Source organism: Aulonocara stuartgranti (genome assembly GCF_965226115.1).
Source record: "Aulonocara stuartgranti genome assembly, chromosome: 14".
Classification (NCBI taxonomy): domain Eukaryota; kingdom Metazoa; phylum Chordata; class Actinopteri; order Cichliformes; family Cichlidae; genus Aulonocara; species Aulonocara stuartgranti.
This window is the reverse complement of record NC_138950.1, coordinates 9,523,611-9,550,836: the sequence shown is the minus strand read 5'-3', so window position 1 is coordinate 9,550,836 and position 27,226 is coordinate 9,523,611. Positions and strand designations below refer to the sequence as shown.

Here is a 27,226-nt window from a genome sequence, read left to right as displayed (position 1 = left end):
TGGTTTTAGTTCTGCCTAAAATTATTTCTAAAAGTTGGTATTAGTCTATCAAAGTCAAATGAAGGAGCATTGCATCATCTATAATACAGAGGTACAAAATCAAGCTTAATTTCCATCAAACAGCTGGGAGATGGGAATGTTTGAGCAGATGAATTATTGTTCCCATAATTAATTATTCAAGAGTTGGTGTAGCCATGTGGCATTGTTTCTGTTGTATAGATACTGACTAATTGGTTTGGGCATCTGACACGAGGGTGTCACGAGAGTGGGTGTACTGGACAAAGGATGCTGAAAATGAAGCTGCCAGGCAGAAGGAAAAGAGGAAGACGTCAGGGCAGATTCATGTATAGTGAAGGAGGACCAGCAGAGCGTTTGTGCGACAGACGAAAATACTAGTGATAGGGTGAGATGGAGGCAGGTGATCTGTTGTGGCGACCCCTAGAGGGACAAGCTGAAAGAAGAAGATACTGTGATCACTTTTGCAGCTTTATTAATTCATCACCAAAGTTTTTTTGTTTGTTTTTTTACTGAGGCACGACTACTGTCACAAACCCTCAGATATTATGTGGTTTGTATCATTATATTTTTCTAGATGCAATTTTAGCTCCATCAACTTCAATAGCCTTTAAACTGGAACTGCTTACCAAAATCATGCTAGTTAAACTGCAACATTATCAGTTTAACTATCTTTCAGTAGTCCAGGTATCTTTTTTTTAAAAACCCCTTTACCTAATTTCTAACTGTTTTACAGAATTGAATGTGTAGCTTTTGCTAGTTTTACTGGATTATTGTTGGTCCTAATTGTATTTTTAAATCATTTCTACTCCATATATTGGTTTTAATTCGTTTTAGTTGTGTATTGTTGGGGGGTGGTGGGTTAATTTACATTTCGTTTATGAGATTAACATATGGGATTTCTCATTTTCACCAAATCATTGTTACTTTTTTCTTTGATTTTCGGTCATTGCAGTTTCTTAGTTTGTGTCCTACTTTGGGTTGCTTTAATTTTGAAACACGTGACCGGAAGTTTTGCCCTATCTTTTCATTGGCTTGACAGGTGTGGAGCTCCCAGTCCTGGATTTGATGCCGTCCTTCGGCCAGTAGACTTCTGGCGGTCACACGCCGCACGTTTTTATCTTGCTTTTTTTAAACCGCCAGCACAATGTGGTTGTTGATGAGCTCGGGACCACCTTAAAGAGCACCTTCCTCTGATCCACATTACAGGTGGATCATATAGATCTATCGCATGTGCGGAGAGGGAAGTTTACCTCCACCGACCCGAGGCTAGAGGCGGATAATACAACGGCAGTTTATACGGTAAGTGATTTCGGCAGGGAGGCTGTGCAGTTATTGACACGGATTACGAGAAAGCTGTTTATGAATTGCAAATAAGTTGGTTACATTTTTGTTATTAATGCAATTCAGTATTTAAACTTTAGGCTGGTATACATCAGTTGCACATATATCAAAAGAAACTTTGATTTGGACTAAAAGTTGCAGCTCCCCGATACAGAACAAGCCCGGTACCCCACCCATTATTAAATATAATATAATAATATAATATCTAGTAATATAGTTCAATACGGGGCTCATTTAAATCTTGGGCGATTAATTGAATTGCAGGTTACTGTCCAGAGATTTCATCTGTCTGCCTTTGAATATATTAACTTGTTATTTACTGCTCATTTTACTAATGAGGAGGTCTGGTAGAATAAACCTCAAGATCTCTGCCCACATGTTCACGCTGGCACGCTTCACGGTTAAACCTGCTCTCCTTGGGCTCCCCGTGCTCAGCCGTCGCAGCCCTGTCTGTTCATACAGTCCTAACACCACTACATCACATAAAAGCACAGTGGAGGTCTGAGCTTGTTAACACGGCCTAGGAACGCATATTTAAAGTCACATATTCGCAGAATAGTGTACTCAGTGGCAAATGTTGTACGCAGTGGATCATGTATGATGAAAATATCTAAGTTAATATCTAAGTTATTGATTACTTACAGAATCTGTGTACAGAAAATGACTAAAATAATGGCTGATTTTTACCTTTATCCCCTGAATGCCCTGCACCTAGGACAGATCTGTGCACCAGACGTTGTCATCTGATTTAATTTTAGTTCCCATTGTCATTCAGAGGTAAAGCTCTGAGCCTGCCCAGCTGCTGGTTACATAATGTCAGCTGAGGACTGCCACAGTTTAGTGAGCAGAGGGGGAAACTCGAGTGGAATTGAGCACAGACAACACAGAATGAGGCCAGATTACAGCGTTACATAAGGGATGTTTTACTTCCACTTGGCTGAGATGATGCAGATGATGGTGGTCCAGAAATAGGTCTGAGCAAAGGATGCGGCGTACACTATATTTACAAACAGTGGAGTGAAGATAAGCTTGTTAATGCACAGAGAAGGCTCTGATTGTCAGGTCATAAAAAGAGATATTTGTGTTTCATGTAGTGCAAGTCGGGCTTTGTTACTAATATCCTGTGGTAAATGTTTCCAGTAATTTTCATTGTGTGCGCACTGAATGGGCAATAGTCTGTATTACATTCAAGGACATACCTAATGCCTTTTGAAAGAAATGGAGCCCAAATGTCTGGTGGCTTTCCTCCCTTCTAACCTTAACAAATCATCCTATGGCACTGCATGGTTCAGTAGGTTGCAATGGTCTGAACTACATCTATTAATGTTGATTTCTTTGCTGACAGTCTGTACATCCTTCTGTTTACTGTCCAACCTGAAGTGATAGAAGATTAAGTGGGTTGAAATTTTGTATTGTACAATGCAGTTACAGATAAACCTCAAAAGTAAACCCATATTTGCTGTGCACATTGATTTTACGACATATGTTAGCAGTGAATTTCTGCTGGGATACATAGCACCACCAGCTCTCATCTATCGCAGCCGATTGAAAACAACTCTTATCTCCCATCTCCGTGTCACACAGAGCGGAAAGTCTTTGTCACATTGCTCAGTACAGGGGTAAAATGAGAAGAGTCTTATGGCACACACAGTCAGTGATTTCAAAGCAGATAATTTGCAAGCAAAAAAGGCAGTGTTCAGCACTGATTTAACAATCACTTGTTGGTTAATAGTAGTGTGGGTATAAAAGATGTTGAATGCAGATAAAAACAGAGACATCTTCTTTTCTGCTGGCCTCGTCAGGAATCAGCCATTTATTTGTTTTTGCCTTTGAAAGTGTATTTCCACTGTTGATCCAAGACTTAATGAATCAATTTAGGAATTTAAATGGGAAGCTGTATTTGTGGAGAATAGTAGAGTTAGTGTTCTGCGTTGAGGTCAGCTGTATGTTAACAGTATAAGTATGCAACAAATCATGGGCTAAATTTATCCAGGATAAGATTTTTAAGGACAGGGGGGTTTGAAAGCTTATAATTATTACAGTTTAATTAATTTATTCAGCATTACAAACATGCAGTTTGTACACATGTACTTCTAAAAATTCCTTGAAGTTAACATGTGATCGAAACTGTTTTGTGTGGGTTTGCTTTGCATGAAATTAATTAAACCACGACACAATAATCAGAAAGATCAAATAAGAACTCTGAATAGCCAGATATTCTTGTCCATTTCTTTTTGTGGCATATTTTTCTCCCCTTCTGTACCTTAATGGAGTGCACAATCCTTCACAGCTATTACAGCACTATGTAACACAGTGGATCATGAATGTTAAAGATAATGAAAACAAAAGGTGAAACAAAAAGATCCAAAAGAGTTGAATTCATGCCAGAGTCATTGTTTTGGATTTCATTAGTTTTTTATGGGTGTGCCTAGTAAAGTGGCCAGTGGGGTTAGTGCTTCAGGGAGCCACAGCAGCAGCACTGCAGGAGCTGTGGGCTGCATCCTGATAAACTGGGATGACTGCAGTGGGAGCTGTGAATAACACAAACGTCACAATTATACAACCCCTGAAATTTTCTGTCGAGTTTGAAACTCTACAGCGTGTCCCTGAAGTTTACATAATGTCGGCATTACATACAAATATGCTTGAAAAGAAAACTATAGAAATGTGGGCAACAATGTCCTGTTGTTGTCAAGGTGGTTGCTGTGAGCTGTAGATTTGGGGTTTGCCGTACTGTGTTTATAGATAAAAACTCAAAGTGTCTCAAAGTCAGAGTCATTATCCAAACATTAGATGGCCTGAACTTATATAAATATTGTCCAAGATACTACAACGTAGTAAAAGAATGAGCTAGATTGATGCACAATTGTGGGTACGTTCCTTTTCATGCACAATATTGTACTCAGGGCATCATCTTAAGTGATAACTTTAAAAATAGTCTCTTTTAATCAATTAACTTTTATGAGCAAAGTGTAGTAAACCAACAAACAATCAGTATTTGGCCTGGCTAAGCTATAACATATTGATATTCAGTACTGCTGTGCTTTATTTCCATGGAAATTTAAAGTCTTTCTCAGGATTAATGAAGGTCAAATTAGGTAAACGTCCAGACCTTCCACTGCATGTGACAGTGAAAGAAATGCTGCGATATATAAACCCCAACAGCAGCATAATGCTTACTTACAGAGTGTGACGGAATCGATGAAAATCACTCACTCAAACATGATTCATGTTTGTTTTGCATCCTGTTACTGACACAAAAGTGATTTATGTGTTGACCTTTTGCTTCCCCGTTACTGTAAAACCAATTTCTCACAGCTGCTGTGGACATGAACCTGCTAAGAGCTTGGTGAGATGAGGTGTGCCTATTTGCGGTGACTTGGTTAGTTAATTTATATCCTGTAGTCTGTGTTTTTCCGCAGTTACATACTCAAAGTGACAAATTATACCTGACTTGTATTCATAGAGCAGAACCTCACTGTGCACTGCTGGATGGATGTGAGAGAGTGCACTGATTCAGCTGGTACTTGAAGTACAAAGCAGAGGGTCTGATATTAAATTACCACCTGACAGATGTTTGTGTGTCCGCTGATTATGGTTTTGAGCTGACCTTGTGGGACTTTAACAAGCATGCAGAGAGGGTCTCCACTGTGCCATTTCTATTTAACAAGTCCACACTATCACAATATTTTTTTTTTCATGGTGAAATTCACAGTTTAATGGAAATAACCAAAAAGACTCTTCTCCCTGCAGTCATGATGCTCTGAGGCCACTGCATGAGGCCGCCTGGGCGAACATGATGGAGGAGGCTGCCAGCCAGCTTGAAAGAGATCATGTACACAATGTCTACGACAAGATTGCTCCATATTTCAACGACAGCCGCTATAAAGCCTGGCCGAAGGTACGGCAGTTCCTCCTGGAACTGCAGCCTGGGAGCATCGTTGCTGACATTGGTGGGTCTCCAGCAGTAATGTGATCCTGAAAGTCCAATTACAGCTGGCTTACATTTCTTGTGTTATGTTGTAGCTGACTGTCTTGTCTTTCCAGGTTGTGGTAATGGTAAGTATCTCCACATCAACAAGGACGTGTTCAAGCTGGGGTGTGACGTTTGTCGCCCCCTGGTGGATTTTGCCTGGAGCCAAGGACATGAGGTCCAGATGTGTGATGGGCTGCATTTGCCTTACAGAGACAGCTGCTTTGATGCTATGCTTTCTATTGCAGGTAATGGTCAGAACTATAAGCAGTTATTATAGATGAGATAAGAGGCTTTTTTTAAAATATTTCACTTAGTAACAAATCACTCCCTTCATATGCATGAGCTCAAACGCCGACATCTACCTCAAATTAAGTTAACTCATATAATGATAAACATCATATTACCACAAACTTGCGTTGCCAAGCCAACAGTGTGAAAAATAATTATTGTGTCCTACCAAAAAAAAGAGTGTAATTAGGTCCAAACCAAACAGCTGCACTATTCATTTATCTTCCATTATACACACAGTGTACATGATACCTCATAAAATCCATGCTTAAAGCTGACAAATTCATATTTTTGTCACAGTCATTCATCATCTGTCCACCAAAGAGCGTCGTATTCGAGCAATAAAGGAGATGGCTCGCACTCTGCGAGTGGGCGGACGCATTATGATCTACGTGTGGGCCATGGAGCAGAAACGTCGTAAATTTGAGAAACAGGACATCTTTGTTCCTTGGAACCCCAATCCTCAATTCCTTCCCGGCCTCAACAAACCGAGGAGGAGAACCACAGCACAGAGCGTGAGCGAAGCCATAGACAACACTGAAAAGCACAGGAAGGTTAGAAGCACATCCTCTGTGGCAGACGAAGAAGATCTTGGTCGCACTACACCACAGCAGAGGACACACAAACTGTGGTTCTTCTCCAGGTCTCTTGATTCTGTGTTCGACTTCGGAAGCTTGGGGATCTCCCGTTCATCCTCCAGAGACATGAGCACTTTATCTTCCCCCACAGGTGAAAATGAGGGGAACAAGTTCAACCTGAGCGGGAGAGGACGAGGGCTTATCAAGCAAGTCTCAAGTTTCTTTTCTCCGCCATCTGTGGTCGGATCAGAAGAGGATGTCTTTGTCACAGAGCAGCACAAGGGACCGAATAATTCTGGAGGCAATGGCACCACTAACAACAGCAGCGCAGTGTCTTTAGTCCAGGAGTGTGGCTCTCTGGCTCTACCAGATCTAGTCTCCTTGCAGGGGGAGGACCTAAAGCAGTCTGGAGATGAAAGAGATGGAGGGCTGCTGGGAGAAGAGCTGCAGGAAAGCACACAGAGTCCTCAGGGGAGTGAAGGGCAGGTGGAAGGCTCCTGCCTGAGGTACTACCACGTCTTCAGGGAGGGCGAGCTGGCAGAGCTGATAGCGAATCATGTCGAAGAACTTCATGTTAAACACACCTACTTTGATCACGCCAATTGGTGTGTGGTGGCAGAGAAAGTTCAGGTATGGAAAATATGACCGGAACTTGTCATAGTTGAGTTCACTTTGCATCGCCTCTGCCTCAAGTTTTAGCACTGAATTCCACATGTGAGAATAATGACATTCTTTTCATTTAAATGTGCAAATGTAGCCATTGTTGAAGGTCTAGGTAACACTAACATTCTCCAGTGCTGTAATTCTCTCATGAACTATTTAAAAATGAGATTTTTATCCATGTATTTATTTTATCCTGGAACCAGCTATATGTCAGAGCTTTTGGAAAGCAGCAAATAGATATTTTATGGAAGTGTTCAACCGTGGCCGTTACTGTATGTTGTACCAGATTATTTTTAACTATTTATTCTTTTTCAATAAATCTACAGTGTGTCTTTTAGAGTCGGTGTTTTGTTATTTAACCCTAGTGGGCTGCATCACAGCTATTGATTTGTATTTTAAAAGAACATTTCTTCTCTTGTGCTTTAAATATGAGCAGAAGAGAAATGTACAAAGCTACAGCATACTCTTCCCTCTGCTGTTATATTTTAATATATTGATTTCAGTAGAGAATTCTTTCTTTCTTTGTGTCTGCAAAATTGCATGCTGCTTATCTCTCATTAAAAGGAGCCAAATTTGCAGCTAGTATCAGCTGCGGACTTCTTGGTAACGCTTCCTGTGAAACTGCTCGTGCGTACTTTTCCATTGCACTCTCATACAAGTTTAAAATTGTGCAGAATCTCTTCCGAAACATTAGTGCCATTTTCTTGTTGTTTTACTCTACAAGTGTTCCAGACGACATGTCGCCAGTGTGTGTGCGCGCCCTTGATGTAGATATTTGCAATAGTGGCATTGTGTCTTGTAACAATTTGGTATGTCTCAGCAAATCAGAAAACTGCCTCATGTACTGTGAATAAACATTGCACTCTATCACAAGTATATCGCTGCTTGATGTCAGTGAATGACATAATAGGTGAGACTTGAAAAACTGTTTATATCCATTGTGGTGCATTTCTTTAGCTGTATAGTTTTTGTGGACCAACTAGGTTTGTCTTAAAAGTGGCAAATGTCTTGTGTGAGCTGATGTAAATACTTTGTTTTGGTTTTTTTATTAAATTTGTTTTTGTTCACGGGTGTTGTGTTGCTTCTACTCCCATTAACAACAAAGATTTGTTCATGTACAGTTTATTTCTAGAATATTTAATTGTCACACAGGTACAATTTGGTAAATGGTAAGCTAAAAGTCTTTATAGCCAACTTGCACATACTATACTAGAATCATCACCAGCCTACAAATGAAAGCCTTAATATTTGATTTGTGAGGATTTTTAAATAATTCTTTAACATGTAGTCACGTGAAGAAGATTTCCATTGGACTCTGCAGTCTATGCAATAACTTAATTATTTTACTGTAGGACTGTATTGGTCTCTCACATTGTAGTGAAATCCTCTTCTTTTTAATATTGCTTCAGTTCATTAATGTTTATTGGCATTCATTTATGCACAGCTCTTAAAAGCCACACCACACTAGCATTTAAATCGGGTCACTACAACACCTTGACTCTTTTCTTTTTCAAACATTTTATTGTAGGTCGAGGTTGATTCAATGACCGCAAGGTGCCCAAATCCTGTGGATACAAAACAAACCCGAATCATTATCCCTCCACCACCGTGCTTGTGAGCTGATATGTGGTCTTTGCATTGACATGTAGTGTTTTGTACCCAAAATGGCGCTATCCATTATGGACAAGCATCTCTGCTTTAGTCTCATCAGAAACATTGTTGCAGAAGCTTATTTAAATGCAGTTTTTTTTCTAATTGCATTGGAATGTTAACATTTCCGATACTACCTGAGGCTTGTAAAGTTTTTAGCTCTTAGTTTTTTATGCCCCCCCCCCAAAAAAAAAAAAAGAAAATCCTCCCTAAGAGTTGTATTGTCTGACCTTTGAGTGAATTTTGTGGAATTTCCACTCCTGGTAAGATTGTGGCATTAACAGGGAGCTGAAAGCTCCATTCCAGAAAACTACCAGAAACTCTGCTTTTGTGTTTTTGACCAATTAATCAAGAGCATTTGATAAGCAGCACCTCTTGATTCCTATATAAACAGTTTTTCCACAGGACTGTACTGAGTTCCATAAAAACCTTCTTTTTCCAGATGAATGTAAAAATATGTTGTTATGGTGGCTGTGATGTCCCTATAACAATATAATTGTAGTTACAAGACCATCATTGCAACGAACCAAAAATGAGTGAAATAAGTTCTAATATGTGACCGCATAAGATGTATCACTACTACAGTTAATCTCAACTGTGTAAATTAAATAAATATGCCAAAGTAACTGAAGTACTGGTCAGTTTCTAATACATTTTTGAAACTTTCCAAATGACCATGGCATTCTCTCAAATATCAGCTACCCACTGAGGATCCTCTTGATTAGGGAGCCAAGTTTTACATACCACACTCCCTCCAAACCTGAAACATGAATAGCAAGGTTATAATGAGAACTCGGTTTTAAAACTAATTGTTTCTGTACATAAAATTGGACAAACAAGTCTTCTATCTGCTGTGTTTCATTTACCTGAGTTGCTGCTCTGTGGACGATAGAGTGTCTGAGTGCCAGTTTATCAATGTCTCTAGAGTATCCTCCACCAATAACAGCAGCGATAGGGACACCTCTTTTCACCACAGTCTTCAGCACAAACAAATCTCTCTGATAGAGCCCTAAGGGACACTTGAAGTCATTCAAAAAGTCTGTAAGTGATTTGAAGGTAAAAAACACCTGGGTGTAAAACAGAATGGCTCACCTTGGTCTGTCAGGCGAAGCCTTCCGAGTTCATCTTCCCAGTGAGGATCAACCCCTGCGTCATACAAAACCAGGTCTGGGCGAAAGGTTTCCAGCAGCCAGGGAAGGTGGGCTTCAACTGTTGGGTACACCATCAGACATATTAGTGAGTTTTTAGAAGCATCGTCAATGAAAATCATCTCAACGTACAGAAAAAAAAAAACAGTAGTTTCAAAATCAGCAAGGACAAAAACAACAATTCTCACAAATTGAAAACAGTAGTGCTAGAATTGCGATTCAGTGATTAGATATTTATTAAAATGGAGAGTATCTACATACCTGTGGAGAGGTAATCCTTGTCCTCCAGCCCATCCTCCACACTGATATCAAGGTCGCTCTGTTGTTTACGAAGTGGGAAATTTTTCCCACAGTGCACTGAGAATGTAAACACAGAAGGCTCCTCTTTAAAGATGAAAGCGGTGCCATCACCCTGTAGGATGTTTGACACATGAAAAAGGTTTAGCTTCTCAACAAAGACAAATCCTAATCCACAACAGAGACTAGTGCACTCCACCTGATGAACATCTAGATCCACAATGAGAACTTTGCGTTTAGTAGAAGGAGAATTAGGAGAATTGTTCATCGTGTATTTGGCTGCGACTGCAAGATCATTGAGGAGACAAAACCCTGAACCATAGCTGGGAAAAGCATGATGAGTTCCCCCTGCTGTGCTGCAAGCCAGACCCCTCTGCAGAGCGACTTCAGCAGCTAAAACAGTCCCACCTGGCAATGAGAGAGAACGTTAACAGCAAACATAATGCAATCTTTCCAGGTCACGTGTACGCCATGAATTTCTCTCACCTGTTTCATATCGACAGCGCCTCACTATGCCTTCACTCCAGGGAAAGCCTGTCCTCCTTTGCTCTTGCTCACTTATTTTCCCATTTATGAAGTTGTCCAGGTAGTCCTCGGTGTGCACACAGCTCAGTAAATCCTTAGAGGCAATTTCAGGGACCCACACCTACTGTAAGAAAGGAAAAGGCACATCAACAGGAAAATGTGCTTTCCAATAAATACTACTTTTAATAGCAGCAGTGATATTCACTATTAGTTGATCTTGTTATGTTTAGAAACTGGATGCCTGTAAATCATAAAATCAAATAATCGATTATAATCACAGGCAGATATCATAAAAGTGTCTCACTCACCTGTTTCTCTGTAATGACCTGATCTCTGAGCAAACACTGTAAAACCCGGGGAAACTTGCCCATCGGAAACCTGTGATTGGGTGGGAGGTCACACACATACTTGCTGTGATGAACTACTGGAAGCGCGCTAGATTCGTGTCTCACCTGCGAGATGAAAAAGGTGAGTTTTATAATGCACCCACTGCGGCGTTCAGGGGGAAAATACTTCAGTTCACTTTGTTTAAATTATCATACAAACTTCTTACTAGTTCAGCATGGAAGCACCTGCAGGAGGTGAGAGCTTCACCAGTCATCAACCACGCGACTTTGGAGCGAGGTCCTTTAGAGAACAGCCGCTTAATGCAGGTCATTATTAAGACAGGAAGCAATGAATGATAGTCGCTTACTTAAGACGGGAGAATGCTACATTATACACAGTTACGATGTTATGAAACGAGACAGGAAGTCCATAAAGTGTCCCGTGTACTGTGTAACGGGATGCTTGGCTGTTACAGCGCCTCCTCAGTCTACTGCTGCCATCTTCTGTTATGGAGTGCAAATAACTTTCTGTGCTGCTGTCACGGTTTCTTTCTACTGCTCTGTTTTCTACTATAGTACAACTTGATGGTGAGTATTATTTTAATCAGTTGTATCCTATCCACAGATTTACACGCATATACTATTTCAGTATTATGCAAAAATCTTGAACCACCTCTTAATGTTTTATCATTTGCTAGGAGAATGTGTGCAGGAGAATGACTTGTCTGAACTCTCGGTAATATAAGTAGTCTTCACAAGTAAAGTAGCGCTCCAGGTTTATTGAAGGACATTTCAAATCTTTTTTTTTCTTTTTTAGTTGGCTGGTTTTTGTTTTATTCTCTATCAACATGACCCCACACTGCTTTAATAATGTTGAGGAGAAGCTATTCCATCACTGATAGTGATCCGTTATGTGTTTTTCTATCCAGCTGTGCTTTCACTGCGTTAGGATTGTGCTTAGAATGATTGTCATGCTGAAGTGTACTTCTGATGACTGTAAACACGCATTGTTTTACCTCTCTCATTTGGGTTCATCACTGATTTTCAGTCCAGTCCATTTGTTGGGTAATTTAGCATACCTCAGCCATTTCCCCCTGTTTCCCTTCCTTAATAATGCCTTCTTGATAGCCATCCTTCCACTCAGACCATTCATGATGAAGCTTCAGCAAACAGTAAATGGATCGACTGAAGGGCCAGATGCGTCTCTCAATATCTCTCATGTCCTGTATCAAGTCTTATTTTTTCATATTTCTTAAGGACATGAATTGCAGATACTGTTCATCTGGTGGGGATAGTTTTTTTTTTAGGCCTGCTACTTTTTTTCTGCTCTCCACTTGTCCAGTTTCTTCATTTTTAAGGACACACTAAACAGGATGTTTAGTGTTTAGTGTGTGTGTATTTAATTCCTGTCAGACTGTTTTATCTTTGGTATTTTTCATAGATTCAAGTAAAGAAATGGAAACGATTGGTGTTTATGTGACAGGCTGCGCATAACAAAAAATACTTAATTTAAAATTGGTTCTCTAAAATTGTCTGCTATGTGAGGAAAAACAAACACTGGTTTATCCCTTAAGCTAGGCACCTCTTTTATGCTTGAATAATTCTCAAATCAGTGTGATCAACAAACAAACAAACAAAAAGCAAAGTGAAAAAAGCAAAAATTTGAAAGACCTTCAGAAAGCCTTAGGAACTATTGCTTAAAACCAATTAAAAGCCAAACAAGAAAGCCAGACTCCTTGGAAACAAAATATTAAGAATGGGGGGTGGAACAAGATTTTTGTACTGTCGTGTGCCTATGTATATGGGTTATTAATGTAACATGCATGCTTCTGTTTGAAATAATTAAATTAAGTACTTGTAAATTAAGTAGTCTATTAAAAAAAAATATATATATATATATATATATATATATATATATAATTTCAAACTTCAGGTAGGCAAGTACAATTTTCATTTCAGTTATCACAATCAAGCTAAAACTAGAAAAAGCACTAAATGATTCTAAAAAAAATTATTTTCTTTTATTAGCTTAAGGGTTCATATGAGTAAAGGTCTGTATTGCAGGCCATTCAAAGCCATGTGAGAACAAGTTTTTTGTTTGTTGTTGAGGGAACCATGATGTTACTACATCTGGCTCAAATCCACATCTTGTTCCCCTGATGTTGTAGTTTAGTCGTCATCCAGTGAGCAGCATCCGCTGAAGTAAGCTGCTCAGATTCCTGAGTTAGGGTCAGAAAACAGATGGATTGGCTTAGACAAGGCTGAATGCACATTCTTTATGTGGCTGACTGTGAATGTCATCTGAAGAAAAAACTAAACAAAAACGTAAGTCTGTTATATCCTCTTTTTAACATACAAACCTTTATGGCATGGTCAAACATAAGTTTTTTGTTTTCTACCCACACACTGCCCCTCCTTTCTACTATATTTCCATATAACGGCAGGGGTAATTGTTTTGTTTCCACTTCCTGTCCGATGTTTATCTGTATCCTGACCATCTTTAGGCAATCGTCCTGTTGTCCTCCTTTGTTCCCATCACTGTCAGCTCCATGTCAGCACACCATGAACTGAGGTGGTTAATCATAGTGAGAGAGGATGATTTATGGTGTCACAGCAAAATCATGTCAGAGCCTGAGAGATTTATTGTCTTCACTCCCACATGTTCCAGCTAAAAGTTGCAGAAGGGCTCTGTGGCAAGTAAAGTATTACAAATATCAGCAATTTCTTTCTTTTTATAGATGTAAAATGTGATAATTTAGCTAAAAGAATACTACAGTGTTCTTGTCACTGTACTGTCGTGGATTTGAGCTGCTTTTGTGTCTGGTTCTACCTCTCTGGCTGTCTGTCTCACATTGCTTGCAGGCAGCTCAGGGCACCGTCTGGCAGACTGCTGGCTCTTCATGAATATGTGTGTGTGTGGGGGGGTGTGTGTGTGGATGTGTGTGTGTTAGAGAGAGAGAATTGTCTGGCTGATTGGGGTTAGCACAGCCCCCTGAGAGTGGCTACTGTACTCACTGGTAGATAAGAAATAAGACGAGCATGCTGGCCTCAGGTGCAGAGGGGAAATCTCTTCATAATAGAGAGAGGAGATTAGAGAGGTAAAATCAATCACTGACTTCATTCCTGTTAACAGGCATTTCGAATAGAGAGAGATGAAGGTGGCTGTTCTTAACTGAAAGACTCCGATATATCTTGACAGAGGGATTGTGCTGGCGATAAAGGTTATATTAATTTATTATGGTGGATTTTCTCTTTTGCTTTGGTGTTTTACTAAATTTCATCTCATCATTGTAAAGACCATGTGCTCAGTCTTTTATGACAAATCACTTGTACACGTGGCGCATGAGTGTTCCAGGCAACCAGTGATTTCTATTAATTTCCCTACAGTGTCAAAAATCTACTAGCTTATTTGCTGAATTTTCTATTTGCTGTGAGGTGCAGAATGAGTAGAATTCTGGGATTTTCAGTTTTTTATTATTTTCAGGGTCACTTTGATCCTGAAGATTTATTTTTATGTGCTTCTATTTTATTTAAAGCTTTTTGTGTGTTGTACTGGGGGGAGCCCAGTCAGAAGCACCCAGTTTCACCTATACAGTTTTAATGAGTTCATAATGGCCTCGGGTCCTAATTTAAAGTATCGCTCACTCTCAGGAAGCAGAGGCACTCTAGCAGACACTGGGAAAGAGACTGCTTTCAATTATTAATGTGGACTATACACAGATGAAAGCTGCAATTTGTAAAGAAAAGCATATATTTTGAGCAGCTGGAGCTTTTCAGTATCAAGTTTGCATGTTCTGCCTGTGCCTGTGTGGGTTTTCTCCTTCAGTCTAGGGAGATCCATGTTAGGTTAACTGGTGATGGAGGAATGGATGGATTAAGTATATGTTTTCATTTTACACAACATGAAATTGTTTTTAGCTTCTCTGATATGTAATTGCTGCTTAAATTAATAAACATTATTTGGTATTTGTTGTGTGTCATTAGGATGAGGACTAACAGTCCAAATATTCAGTTTACTGTAAGGAGGACTAAGAAAACAGTAAATAATCATATTTAAGCAACTAGAATCAGGATAAATAAAGAATTTTCTCATTTGATTTTTTAAATTCTTTTTCATTTTCAGGTATATATATATATTTTTTTTTTTGTTTGGCACTATAATCATGTAAAGTGGAGTAACATGCAATAAAACATAAATTACATGTTAAAATACTGCAAACTTGATATTTACTGTGATTTATTTTAATTCTAAAGCAAGTTCATGATTGCTGAAGACCAAGAAGACTATAACAGCACTAACAATGCATCAAATACTGCAGTATATTACTTTGAAAATCCATCCATCCATCCCCACTATCATGTTCAGGCTTACCAGGGTCGAGGGGTTGAAACCTGTCATACAGCGAGAGAGAGTGAGAGAAAATGAGAACCACATTGTGAAGTATGATATCCATGACTTAGATCAAATGTTAAAGTGTGATAACACCCTTGTGTAGTTCTGCAGTATTTTTCACAAGTGAAGCAGAAAGCAGAGTTGACGCACAGCTGTGAGCTGCAGTCTGCTTCAGGGCAGCTGTTTTCAAGGCTTGCAGCTCCTGCATCTCATTGCCGGCAGCAACAAAGAAAGAAGATGACAACTGCTGGCCTTTGATCTGTTTTTCTCTTTCTCTCATCAGGCAAAATACGAGCAGGTTGACTAAAGTGAGAAAGCTTTTCTTCCTCATCGTGGCATAAGTTACAATTGGTTCCTTGCTTAGAAAGCAAAGTTGTTGTTTTTTTTTTTTCAACTAAAAAAACAAAACAAAACAAAAAACGTCCCCCGAATAACATTTATTATACACAAATGCATGATCAATTTTATTCTGCACGCAATGTGTTTTTAACCAAATGAATAACCCTGTCATCTCCAAATAGCCCTGTCATCTTGGCATGTATTTTCATGTTCCAGGAAGCAGCAAACGTGCTAGTTGTCTAACCCAAGTAGGGGAGTGTGTGGTGCAATGTTTGCATCAGACACTGGATTTGAACATACCTGTCAATTACACAACAATCACAACATCAAGCCCACAAACCCCTCTGTGCGCACCTTCCACCCCTCAACTCCGAGCGGAAAGAATTCCTTGGTAGATTGCGAGCGCTTGTAGAGCGTGTTGCAGCAGGTGAGAGCAGGAGTGGTTATTGGATTGAATTAATTTGTAGCTGCTGTTTCTGTATGATATTGACGGCCTGTTGCTCGTTCCCTCCGAGGCAATCCTCTGGTCACACGAAAAGTATAATGGACTGACTCCTCATCCAGTCCTGTGTTCCTATAATCACATACATCCAGGTGAGGCAGCCTGTGTTTGGGCTGTGGTATAATTTTCTGTCGTTTCACCCAGTGTTTACATTTTTCCGTTCATTATCTTCTCAGTATTCCCTGGCATCGCTCATTGTTTGGCAATGTCCTTACAGCTGTTACCCTGACTAATTCTTTCTGTATGGCTCTCCTTTGTTATGCATTCTGCCCATATGTGTTGTCAAAGCTGTTATGCGTGAGCCAATGAGCCAAGACTTCATGAAAGGGAGCATAGCCAAAAATATAGACACACAAATATTTGCCAGCGGGGTTACAGTTGAGGTGCGAGTGGAAAAGCTCTTGGTTTTAAAGTCTCAGCTTTTCAATTTAAGTGGAAAATATTTGATTAACGCAACAATCTACTGGTCACTAAATCTGAATATTTAACTCTATTTTAAGATAGATAATTAGAATAGAATAGTCTCTGTTGCTGTTTTATCAGCAAGAAAAAGCTTAAGCAATTAACAAACCAAGATAACATCTGCTATCACACACTGATGGCCCTCATGGGGGCATTTCAAGAACAGCTGTTCTAATTCATTCAAGAGAGTGTTTTATTTCAGAGGGGTGGCTTTAAGATCTGGGATCTGCTGATGTTGCCCTTTTTATTTTTTAATGAACTCCAAAAGACTGATGAAATATGAGAGCTACTTTCAGCAGCTCCCTTATTTGCATATTTGAGTTGGAAAATTTTCTTTCTTTCTTTTTTTTTTTAATGGTGGATGCCTTTCCTAACACAACTCCAGTTGGATTTAAGTCTTCTCTCAGGACTGCGTCAATGCTGTTTTGATTGCAAAGCAAACATGTAAACTGCAACACTACTGATGAAATCTGAGTTTTTATTCTAATAAAGGGATACTCATCCCCAGAGAAGTTGGCAAGCTGTTTGCATGCACATTTAAGTTAAACCCTCACCTCACCCATCAGGCTTCATCATGCATGTTGTCACCTGCTTAGTGAAAACATAAATTTCTCCTTTAAAATGCTTATTACGTTTGATTTCTATAATTATCCAATTTGTTCCCTGTAGCTCTTGTGATTTTGCTTTTTTATTGCTGGTATTTTAAAATAATATCTCACAATTATCCACATCTTAGTTTTTCCTAGATGAATTCAGGATGAAATGTGCCATTAAAACTACTGTGAATATACCTTTATCAGTCTTTAGAGGCTATAATTCAAATCTGATGAGGAGAAAAAACAATCTGAAAACTGGGCTTCTAATTTTCTCTGCACAGCTTTTACGGGATAAAGCTCAAGTGTAGCTTCATGTGATAATGCAGAACATCTGCCCATGTTCTTTGGTATGCTGTGAATCTGTAGGGGAGTCAGAAAGCAGCAGAGATATTGAGCCAGACTGCGGTATCGCTGGAATGTTTTCTAGTGATGTTTGTGTTTTATATTGTATCTGTCTGTTGCCACAGCTCTGTACAGTTTGCATTGCATAAAATGCGTACAACAGCATAAGCAATGCTTTATGTTATCAGTGTTGCAGAAGCAGATAAATTATTCATTTTCCATACTGACACTGTTAGTGTTTTCTGTCTCTTGCTCTGTGTAGCAATAGGACATTTCATTGCTGGCAGGCAAACCTACCACCATACAGCCACATGTTTCAACAACACAGCTGGCTCCATTTCCTTTCCCTCACTTTAATCTCACTATACAATGTGAAGATCACAGCGTCTTCAGAGCGTCTGTCTCATCTTGACAGCCCTGTTGATATCTCTGATAAGAAGAAGGAGAGACGAGACAGCAGGTGAATGTGTTTCACCTCATACAGTGTAAATCATCCTCACAAGTTATAAATCTCTTAATATCTTGACATCACTACGTGTATATCATTGTTACGTGTGAAAATATAATTACAGGTGATGTTTGTACCGGAGGTCCATAAACAGTTGGCTATATATTACATGTTAACTCCAAAAAGTAGAAATAACTACATTTAATTAGTTCTAAAATGATCATGAAAAGTTTGAAAGTAAAAAATAGATCATTCACACACAGGATGTAAAGGATATTTATTTGGAGTTTATATTTAGTAAATATAAATGGACATAAAAAGTGTTATTGCTTTTTAGCATTGTGGGGTTTAGATGACTCTTTTGACAGTTTTTTCACATGGCTGTGTGAACTCAAAGGCAAATCGTCACCCCAGAAAGATCTTCCATAACCTTAGATTTGTCAAACTGTAATGTTTCGAAAAGAGAGAACAGAAAAACAGAGTGATCATGAACTCCTCTAGTTTCAGTCTCTTATACATCCAGCTGAAGTGAGTGACAAACAGATTGGTAATCTGTCTCTCTGATTGCTCTGTAAATCTGCCAGAAGTATCAGTAATATCCTTTTTCACTCACACTTGCTTCTTTCTGGAGGGTTTGGCACGGAACGCCTCCGCCTGCTGCCTGCTGCCTTGGTGGAATTCCTGCCATCTCAAATAGTTTGCTTTGCAAGCCTGACATATCCATCCCCAGACCTGTCTTGACATAGTTGTCATAGCAGTGATCTGCAGTGGGAAGCCTTGTCTTGTTTCCTTTTTGACAAGCTCTGCGTATGATTGTGGGTTCAAAAGTTGCGCTTAGCTTTGGTACTAAACAGTTGAATGTTTCTGGAACCACTAGAATGAAGAAAATAGAAACTTCAATGGCTACACGGGCCCAAAACATGACTTCTTCGACTTGTTAGTAAAATCACTCAAGTGCAACAGTTCTGAATTTAAAAGCCTAGTCAAATTAAATGAATTTTCACTGGCTAAAGTCATAAATTGCCTAAAAGAATTGGAGTTCTGCCTTGACATCCAGATGGTAGGATCAGAATTGTTTGCAACCAACATGAAATCTTGGATTCATCCTGCCTTGTATCAGCAGTTTAGGCTTCTGCTGCTGTAATGGTGTGGGAGATATTTTCTTGGCACCTCAGTGCCAAATGAGCATCATTTAAACACCACAGCCTACCTGATTATTGCCAATCCCTCAGTGTGACCATCTTCTGATGGCTACTTCCAGTGGGATAACACAGCACGTCACAAAGCTCAAATCATTTCAAACTGGTTTCTTCAATATGACAAGGAGTTCACTGGTGACTGCTCTCTACATCCACCTGATTTCAGTCCAATAGAGCAATTTTTTTTAAAAAACATACTTTTTTTTTGTTTGCTTTTTAAGTTATGCATGCTTTTTTAAAAAGCATGACCATTTTGACTGAGAGATGAATGGCCAGGTGGGTGTAGCTGCTAGCTGTGTGTTAGACCAGTGTAAAGTGACTACTGTAAATATACAGTGTATATATATACATAGAGAGATTTAGTGGGCTATACTACTTCCCTTTTATGATAATGTTCAAACACCAAAGCTCTTGTGTGCCTCATGTAACCTTTCCATGTAAGCATCCAGACAGTAGAGGAAATATAAACATAAACACATCAAGGACATCAGGAATGTCATGACTGAACAAAAGATCATGCACACTCTGCACTCATACCCTATCTTAAAGGTCAAAAAGCAGATTTGAATAGATATTCAACAACTGCTGTGTTAAGTATTCCTAAATATACATGGAAACATTTCTGCTGCTGTACGTACATATGGGTTATATGATTAAGAAAAAAAAATGCACTATAAGGGTCAGTAATAGTATAGTAATAGTATATACTATATAGTATGGTATACTATTATAGTATACTATATACTACTATAGTATGGTATACTATAGTATACTATACTATATATAGTATAGTATATAGTATACTATATAGTGTGTGTGTGTGTGTGTGTGTGTGTGTGTGTATATATATATATATAAAGTATATTATACTGTACTATAGCATAGTATAGTATCTTACAGTTTTTGGAAGCTTTTGGATTCATTTGCAGACCAGTTTATTTACCTGAATTTTTTTAGAGGAATCTTTTTAACTTGCTTGTTAAGTTACTTAACACTGATCTATGGATTGTTCAAGCGTAAAATTCACACCTAACTCAAACTGTGAACGGTGCAGGAAGAAGGCTGAAGACAATTAGGAAAAGAGGAATAAAGAGCAGGAGGAAGCTCTCAACACTGCTGAGGGAAGATGACAGCCACAGGCTGAATGCAAAGTATTTTATGAATGAGAGAAGCATTTTCTCCCCTCAGGCCAGAGGTCAGTTTGAGTCCAAATGCTTTTTATTTCTGTAGAAGTGGTTTCACATATTATTCCTGACAATCAAATAAAAGAGACAATTGTTATAAACTTATAAAAGCAAGCATAATTTTACTTCAAATTTCTTCCAGAAGCAGTATGAAATAAAATAAAATAAATCTACATCACTTAAAAAATATGGAGACCTATAGGGACTTTCTTTGAACAGACATTAAAAAAATATTTTCTATACATGAAGTAATATCAATAATGTAACTCAGTTATTAGGCATTTCCCAAAGGTGCCATTAAGAATAATGTATTTATGTTTTATAATGTGAATATTACACAAATTAGTACAATGTGGTATTCATGTAAACCGAACAGTCAGTGTTTGCTTGTAAATGAAAACTTGAGGAAGCATGCTTCCTTTTCAGCATCTGAATCTTCCGTTTCAATCTTCTCACAAAGATATCATCTTAATCTGTGATTACCTGCTCCAGCCTGATTCCCAGGGTGAATGACTTGAAAGCATTCTTTCTCATCACAGTGTTTCAAAGCTGAGCACAGACGGTTCAGCCAGTGAACTCAGGCATTCCCCAGAGGTTGTTTTTGAGGTCTTGAAACCATTTCACGTTATTTTACACTATCAACTGTTGGTCCCTTTACTCTGCACACCCACCTCTATCTCCTTTCTCCTCCCCTTTCACCTCCGAGCAAGTACACATTCTCCCTGCTCATATGCAGGGAGAATGTGAGCTGATCACTCTTGCTGCCCCCCTATCCCAGAGAAAAGCATAAGGAGGGGGTGATGGCAGGCTTGCCAGAAGAAGTCTATGTGAACATGTGTGCCGCTGTGAGGGGCTGTCCAACTCCCTCTCTCTCTCTCTCTCTCTTTCTCTCTCTCTCTCTGTTTTTACAGGAACCAGGCTTGCTGTTTCTGTCTTGCCATGATTTCAGTGACATTGTTTAGGAAACACAGACAACTCATTTCTACTCAGCAGGTAAGAGTCACCTTCCCTGTGCTTATGAGTGTAGAAACCACGATAACTGTTAATTTCTCTCTTTGCTAATAATGCTTAGCTGAGTTTGTGTGTTAGGCTGTATGTTGTTTCTAAGTATGTTGAACTATTCAGGACTTTTTTCTTATTGCCTTAATAATCCCCCAAGACTCTTTTCACTTTTCTAGATAGTCTTGCCATGTCAGTGAACACACGAAGTCTGTCTTCACTCTGTGACTTCTTCTCTTCATTTAAATCAGCCCGGCATTCATCTGAGGATAATGAGACTTTTCAAGGAAACACTAAACAAAAGAAAAAAAAGAGAAAGAAAGAAGTAAGGAAAAAAAAGAGCATTTCCTTGAAAGGCACCCTAATCCTCTGTACACTTCACATACACCATACACCATACAGGTTGTACTGAAGACCCTATACAGAGTTTCGTAAACTATTATATAACACTGCTTATGCCTTTGCAAATGCATATGTCTAGCATTGTTTTTCCAGTTAGGATTTGTCCTTGTCTGAGAATGCCTTATCTGCTTGTTTTCCAAAGTTCGTGTGCATGTGTGTTTGTGTATGACTGTTTGTCAAGTGTCTCAAGGCCATGTAAAGGCGTTGCCAACTGCTGATTTCTCACAGAAACAGCGCCGACCCACATGGGCTAAACTACACAAATTAACTTTCAAAATACACGTAAATACGCGTACCTAAATGATGATCTTGATAAACGTTTGGGCTTGCATGTGACTTGTTTTGCTTTTAAAATGCTGATTAGAAACAGCAGGTCTCCTGTAGGTTATGGTTATTCAGGAATCGTCCTGGATCATCTGAAAAAATGTCATTTGACTTACACAGATGACAAACTTGTTTGGTGGCAAAATAAGTGTCGCGGTTCTGGGTCAGTTTGACCCAGTATTTTGAGTTGTCGTGTTTTGGTGTGTTTTTGCATTTTGGATTCTTTCCTTATGATGATTATGAATCTATGTTTCAGTTATTCTTGTTTAGGGAGTTGTTAGTAGGTTTTGTGTTCTCATGTTTTTGCAGGTTTAGTTCAAGTTCCATGTGTCATTTTCTGTCTGTCTCTCAGTGTCGAGTCTGCGTCTTTGTGTGATGGTTTCTTGTTCCTGTTTTATTGTGAAGGTCTGCGTCTCATGTGAGTGTGTTCAGTTTTACCTCTTGTCTCGTCTCGTTGATTACTCCCAGCTGTGTCCCCCACCTGTGTTTCTCTGTGTGCATTTAAGTCGCGTCTTCTGTCTTTGTAGTTGCTGGTCCGTCTGTGTATCCACCCTGCTTCATCTGTGTGTTTTCCTGCTGTCCACCGCCATCTGTTTCTGTTCGCTCTCATTCATATTCAGGTTTGTGTTCTGTAGTCAGTTTGTTCCCAGTATAGTTTAGCCTTTGTTCCTTTCGCCTTTTGTCCATTTTTATTTTTTGTGTTTAATAAACCACCCTCACACCTTTACAAGTGCCTGCGTTTGGATCCTCCTTTATTTTTCCACACGGCTCATCTCATTCGCCGTGACAATAAGGAAATTGTTTGTTTTTCCGCGTACACTTTGAATGTCTCGGGCTTGTCCAAGGTGCGTTTTAAAGAAGGGCTTAATGAAGGGGTGACATCCACGGACATCCTCTACCCTGATGAATGGCGGAGTGCGTAATAAATCACCAACTGTGGAAGAGCAGTCAGATTCCTCTGTGCAGTGATGTCACCACTATTGGGTGTGAAACAGATCCAGACTTGAACAGCCCAGCATGAGCCAGATGTTGAGTTTAGTTTCACTCCACGCTCTTGGCTGGATGGCATGTACTCAGAGCCGTTCAAAGCTAGATTTAGAGGCTTTATATTACACATGTACAGGGTATAGTGAGGCTGTGGTAATTACAGGACACAGAGACATACGTAAACATCTCGAGTATGTATCATCTCGTTTTACGTGTGCTGTGAGCTGTGATCTTCTTGTTCTTTTTCACATGAATTACAAATGATCTGTCTGTTTGTTTCAGGTTCATTTGCCTCAGTTTGAGAGTCTTGCATGAAAAATGGCCGTCCGATATATCAAGCTCAAGTACTTGTGGATTTATGCTTTGAATTATGAAATACTATAAAATACAACAAAAATGGAGGTCACATCGGAGGTGAATTTGGAGAATCATCAGTCTTGGACAGTTTTAGGATTGCACAAAGTGACCTTTCTCACAAAAGACTCACCTAGAGAATATGCTGCTATCTCAACTAATGACTCACTGGAGCGCAGAGGAGATGATTTTTGTTCTAAAGCCCAAAGCTCACTCTTAGAGCGAAGTGGAGATATAACCACAAATGAAAAGGCTTTTGTTTGTGCTGTTCAGAAGACTGTGTGCTTTCTGGAGACTGAAGAAAAGTCAGTCATCCCTAGGGAAGCATCTCTGAACTCAGCTCAGCTTCTTGAATCGAAACTTATTTCACTCAGGACTAATCAGAGCTGCTGTGGTAACTTTTCACCTCCTCCTCCTGAATCAGAAGACCAGTCAAGCAAAGCTGTGCAGAATCATCCTGATGAGACGCTGGATTTTACCTGTGAATATCTGAAAATAGACCGCGAAAACTTTGACCTAGTCGCCCTTAATCGGAACTCCATTCCTGCCACTGAGGTCCCTGCAGTTATTCCCGAATGTGGCTTGAGAGTCCTGGATTTGCCACACATTGTGAAACACAAACAGAGCTCCATTACCTTCTCAGACTACACCTGCCCTCCGACAGGCAACGGCTATGCTTTTGTAAATGAGAGCTCTGACGACGGAGGCTCATCACAGGAAGGTGAGCAGGACGATGATGGTCATCACGACGGCGACAATGACGACGACGACGATGACGATGTGTTCCCAGAGCTACCTCACGGTCAAGATCTCCTTGTCCATCATAGACAGAGGAACGCAGGCAAAGAGAAAAAGAAACTTTGCACGAGCTCACAAGCAGGAAATGATCACACACTGAGAAGCTGTGGTTATGAAGCAGAGGGGGAAACCAGCAGTGAGAAGGTATGCTTTAAAATATTCTCTTTTGCCCTTCAATTTTAGTATTAATCAATTAATAACCCCTTGCCATGAAAATAGAAGTTATTTTTAGATGCACAATTTCACAAATAAAATATCTGCTTACTTAGCAACAGAAAAGAAACGTAATGAAGTGGAAATCTACAACAGTAGATTCATCACTAAATGCTGCCACAGAACTGTTTATTCCTGCCACATAAGGCAGCGCTCACAGCACTCATAAATGACACGTGATATTTATTTTAGATGTCCCCCTACAAACCCCCCCCCCCAAAAAACTATATATTTAACATATGAAATATCTCAATACAAGACATAATGTAAGAAGACCCTGCACTTGAATTTAGCACATGTGAAATGTTTTCCCACGTGTGCTAAAACCGGTGAATTCTGTCATAAATTCACACAAGATTTCTTGGAGGCAAATAAAATAAAGTGTTTTAGAGCATGATATCCTAAGAAGAGGGAAACGGATATACTGATAACATAGGTACAGTTCAGTGTCTGAATTCATGATTTTTCTGTTTTCTTTAGAAAAGGAAAGGTTGACACTGAGAGCTAAAACAGAGTTGCTATAAGTGTGTGGGAGTACATAGACTCCACATTGGTACTGATGTACAAAGCTGTTTGCAGTTCTGTTTCCTTGCACTCCATCAGAAGGCAGCAACATTTCAGTAGGCCTATTGGCACCGAACTTAGCTGCCCATTACTGAGCTTTCTGCCCCATCTTTATCGAAGGCAATCACTAATCTTTATTGCCCTTTTAAAATCTTATATGCACATTCGTCTTATAATCCATTAAATATGTGTTCCGCTACAGCTGAGGAGGTTGTATCCAATTGCACATAACTGTCTTTTTTTTTTTTAACAGTCGAGCAGGGCAGAGTAAAGCGCATGTCGACTTCTCTGTCTGTTGGTTGGGGAAGATGTCGTAATGCCAGCTTTATGTGCAGAATGATACTCTGCCCTGAATAGGTTGTTTTGGAGAGGAGTTGAGGAATGCAGGGAATCCAGGGAGTCTGTTGTAAATATTATTAAAGGACAGCAACAAATGTTTCTTGTGCTGTCACACGACAAACCGTGTCATCTTATGGCAGGCAGGCTGTTATGTGAGGGTTACTGTAAGCCAGGCAAGGCATGTAAAAGTTGTTTGTGAAGTTTTAAGGAACTAGTGTGCGGACAACTTTATGTTTCTGTGAGCATGCTTGAGTCTCATAGTGTGTTATTAGAAGGGGGAGCCAGTAGGGCTATGGAAAATATACCAATAAATGAATACACAAGTAAAATAAAGTAAAATAAAAAGTAGCAAACATCAGCGTAGCAATATAAATTAGTTAACTAATTAATTACTTATCTTGTAGTTATTGTTATTTGCTTCATCTCTCAGCCTCATCCTGTCTGGTTTTTTTTTTTTCCCTTTTCTGGGTTGGCTCCAGACCTCTGATTGAATAATTTAAATATGTAATTGCAGAACACTAGAGCTGCACAGTCCAGTTTGTTTTGACTGTGGTAGTGTGCATATCTTTCTTTAAAGTCTCTGGATGTGAAAGATTATTTCTGAAATAGCACACAGTTGCAGTAGTTAACATGAACCATATGAGGGCACCATTTGCATAAAGTTAACACTCTGTGGTATCTTCACAACTCTTTACTTCAGCTGATTTTGGCTCAAATGTAAGTAAAAGAATGCACTTCTTAAACTATCTTTCCAGCTCTACAGATATGGCTGTGGCTGTGTTCATGGGGTATTTTTGCAACACAGGGTAGTAGGAATGTAATTTATTTCTCCAAGCAGCCAGGTAGCCGTTGCCCTTTCGCATGACCGGCTGCTACATTTGGATACCTCCATGGTGATCTCTGGCACTCTCTGTGGGTGGCGTAGACTAGGCAGCCAGCCCAGATCTCACACACTTAACTCCTCATTTCCATGTCAAAGCCAGTATGTTGGGGTTTACAATGTGGCCAATTTGCGCTGATAAAGTTATAGTCAGCTCACATCTTGTTGTCCCCAGATGATAGTATTGATGCATTTATCTAAAGGATTGACTCATACCAGCGCAGTTGCTATGGTGTAGAGGCTTCACACAATTGCCAGGGCAGGATTGAGGGTAAAGGCATGACGAGATGAATCAAGGGTAGTGTCTCACTTGACTGTCAAGTCCTCACTGGAATTTGTCTCATTCCAAGTAGAAGTGCCCACATTCCTGAGGAGCACCTTGTGGGGATGTCACTAAAAAGATGCAGTGTGAGTGTGTTACAGATTTGGCTCAAGCTTGTTCCAGAATGAGGCATCTGGCTCTTGCGTTTGTGTTTGTCTGATACCCAGGGTCAATTACCTCACAAGATCTCCAGCTTCCGTTCCTTCAGTATTTTCAGTCATTTGGCCTAGAATTGATCACCAATATCTTTAAAATGACTATTTCGGCTTTTTGACTCTTCATCAAAAGAGTTCAAATAGCCACAGACAAACATACACTGAGCAGCTGAACAACTTTTTCCTTCCATGACTGTTTTTCATAAACACAAACAGGAAAATATCTTGTTTTCAATCTGCAGAATACCTCAGACAGACACAAACAGAAGCCGAAACAGAAACACTGAGCGTGTAGGAGGATTCTTTTTTGGGAATAAGTGTGTATTCTTTCATTTTGAATATCCTGATGAAGCTTACATGTAAAATAAAAAAAGCTCAGGCACAGAATCATTGTTATCATTCTCATTTCACTTATTAGCAGTGGCCACAAGTTTATCCACCACAGGGCAGAGTTTGTGCTGTCTGGTTTCTGTTCACAATAAGTGAAAATTCCTTGTATTTGTTAAGCAGACAGAGAGGATTGGGCTGTCTAAACATTCTGATCCAATGTCAAACCTTTTACATTCCCTGATCAGTCTTGAAAAGCAGACCTAGCAGAGAAAGGAAGCTTTATT

General features: G+C 39.5%; 3 protein-coding genes across 9 annotated transcripts in view; 2 read left to right on the top strand and 1 right to left on the bottom strand.

Moving 5' to 3' along the window:
- Window positions 1-907: 907 nt before the first annotated feature.
- trmt9b (tRNA methyltransferase 9B) lies at window positions 908-7,931 on the top strand. The gene is made up of 4 exons (XM_082502554.1): window positions 908-1,317; window positions 5,113-5,312; window positions 5,407-5,580; window positions 5,924-7,931. The coding sequence occupies exons 2-4, from the start codon at window positions 5,156-5,158 to the stop codon at window positions 6,844-6,846; spliced, it is 1,254 nt and encodes a 417-aa protein (XP_082358680.1). The 5' UTR covers window positions 908-1,317; window positions 5,113-5,155; the 3' UTR covers window positions 6,847-7,931.
- A 39-nt stretch (window positions 7,932-7,970) lies between these two features.
- Window positions 7,971-11,280, bottom strand: hdac12 (histone deacetylase 12). 4 transcript variants are annotated; one of them, XR_014270789.1, is made up of 8 exons: window positions 11,038-11,280; window positions 10,793-10,936; window positions 10,446-10,605; window positions 10,159-10,367; window positions 9,924-10,074; window positions 9,607-9,723; window positions 9,381-9,533; window positions 7,971-9,274 (listed from the first exon to the last, which is right to left on the bottom strand). XR_014270789.1 is itself a non-coding variant. In XM_082502555.1 (8 exons), the coding sequence occupies exons 1-8, from the start codon at window positions 11,140-11,142 to the stop codon at window positions 9,251-9,253; spliced, it is 1,053 nt and encodes a 350-aa protein (XP_082358681.1). In that variant the 5' UTR covers window positions 11,143-11,280; the 3' UTR covers window positions 7,971-9,250. The 4 variants fall into 4 exon arrangements, 2 of the variants coding, with proteins under 2 accessions (XP_082358681.1, XP_082358682.1); XR_014270790.1 differs by having other exon boundaries at window positions 9,381-9,512; XM_082502555.1 differs by having other exon boundaries at window positions 9,381-9,523.
- The window catches only part of stard13b (StAR related lipid transfer domain containing 13b), a 73,774-nt gene continuing 57,428 nt past the window's right edge, over window positions 10,881-27,226 (top strand). For 2 of the 4 annotated variants that reach the window (XM_082502549.1, XM_082502546.1), the window contains exons 1-2: window positions 22,509-22,620; window positions 23,270-24,283. In XM_082502549.1, coding sequence (XP_082358675.1) covers window positions 23,384-24,283 — 900 coding nt within the window. In that variant the 5' untranslated portion in view covers window positions 22,509-22,620; window positions 23,270-23,383. Of the gene's footprint in view, window positions 10,953-21,015; window positions 21,269-22,508; window positions 22,621-23,269; window positions 24,284-27,226 lie in introns of those variants that run through there. The other 2 variants (XM_082502548.1, XM_082502547.1) reach the window with 2 other exon arrangements.

Excerpts from the sequence above, each read along its gene's own strand:
- trmt9b (XM_082502554.1), top strand. The coding sequence starts at position 5,156 with ATGATGGAGGAGGCTGCCAGCCAGCTTGAAAGAGATCATGTACACAAT. Across the intron at positions 5,313-5,406 it reads GAGCATCGTTGCTGACATTG|GTTGTGGTAATGGTAAGTAT; the intron begins GTGGGTCTCCAG and ends TTGTCTTTCCAG. Across the intron at positions 5,581-5,923 it reads TGCTATGCTTTCTATTGCAG|TCATTCATCATCTGTCCACC; the intron begins GTAATGGTCAGA and ends TTTTTGTCACAG.
- hdac12 (XM_082502555.1), bottom strand. The coding sequence starts at position 11,142 with ATGACCTGCATTAAGCGGCTGTTCTCTAAAGGACCTCGCTCCAAAGTC. Across the intron at positions 10,606-10,792 it reads AGGTCATTACAGAGAAACAG|GTGTGGGTCCCTGAAATTGC; the intron begins GTGAGTGAGACA and ends TTCTTACAGTAG. Across the intron at positions 10,368-10,445 it reads GCGCTGTCGATATGAAACAG|GTGGGACTGTTTTAGCTGCT; the intron begins GTGAGAGAAATT and ends TCTCATTGCCAG.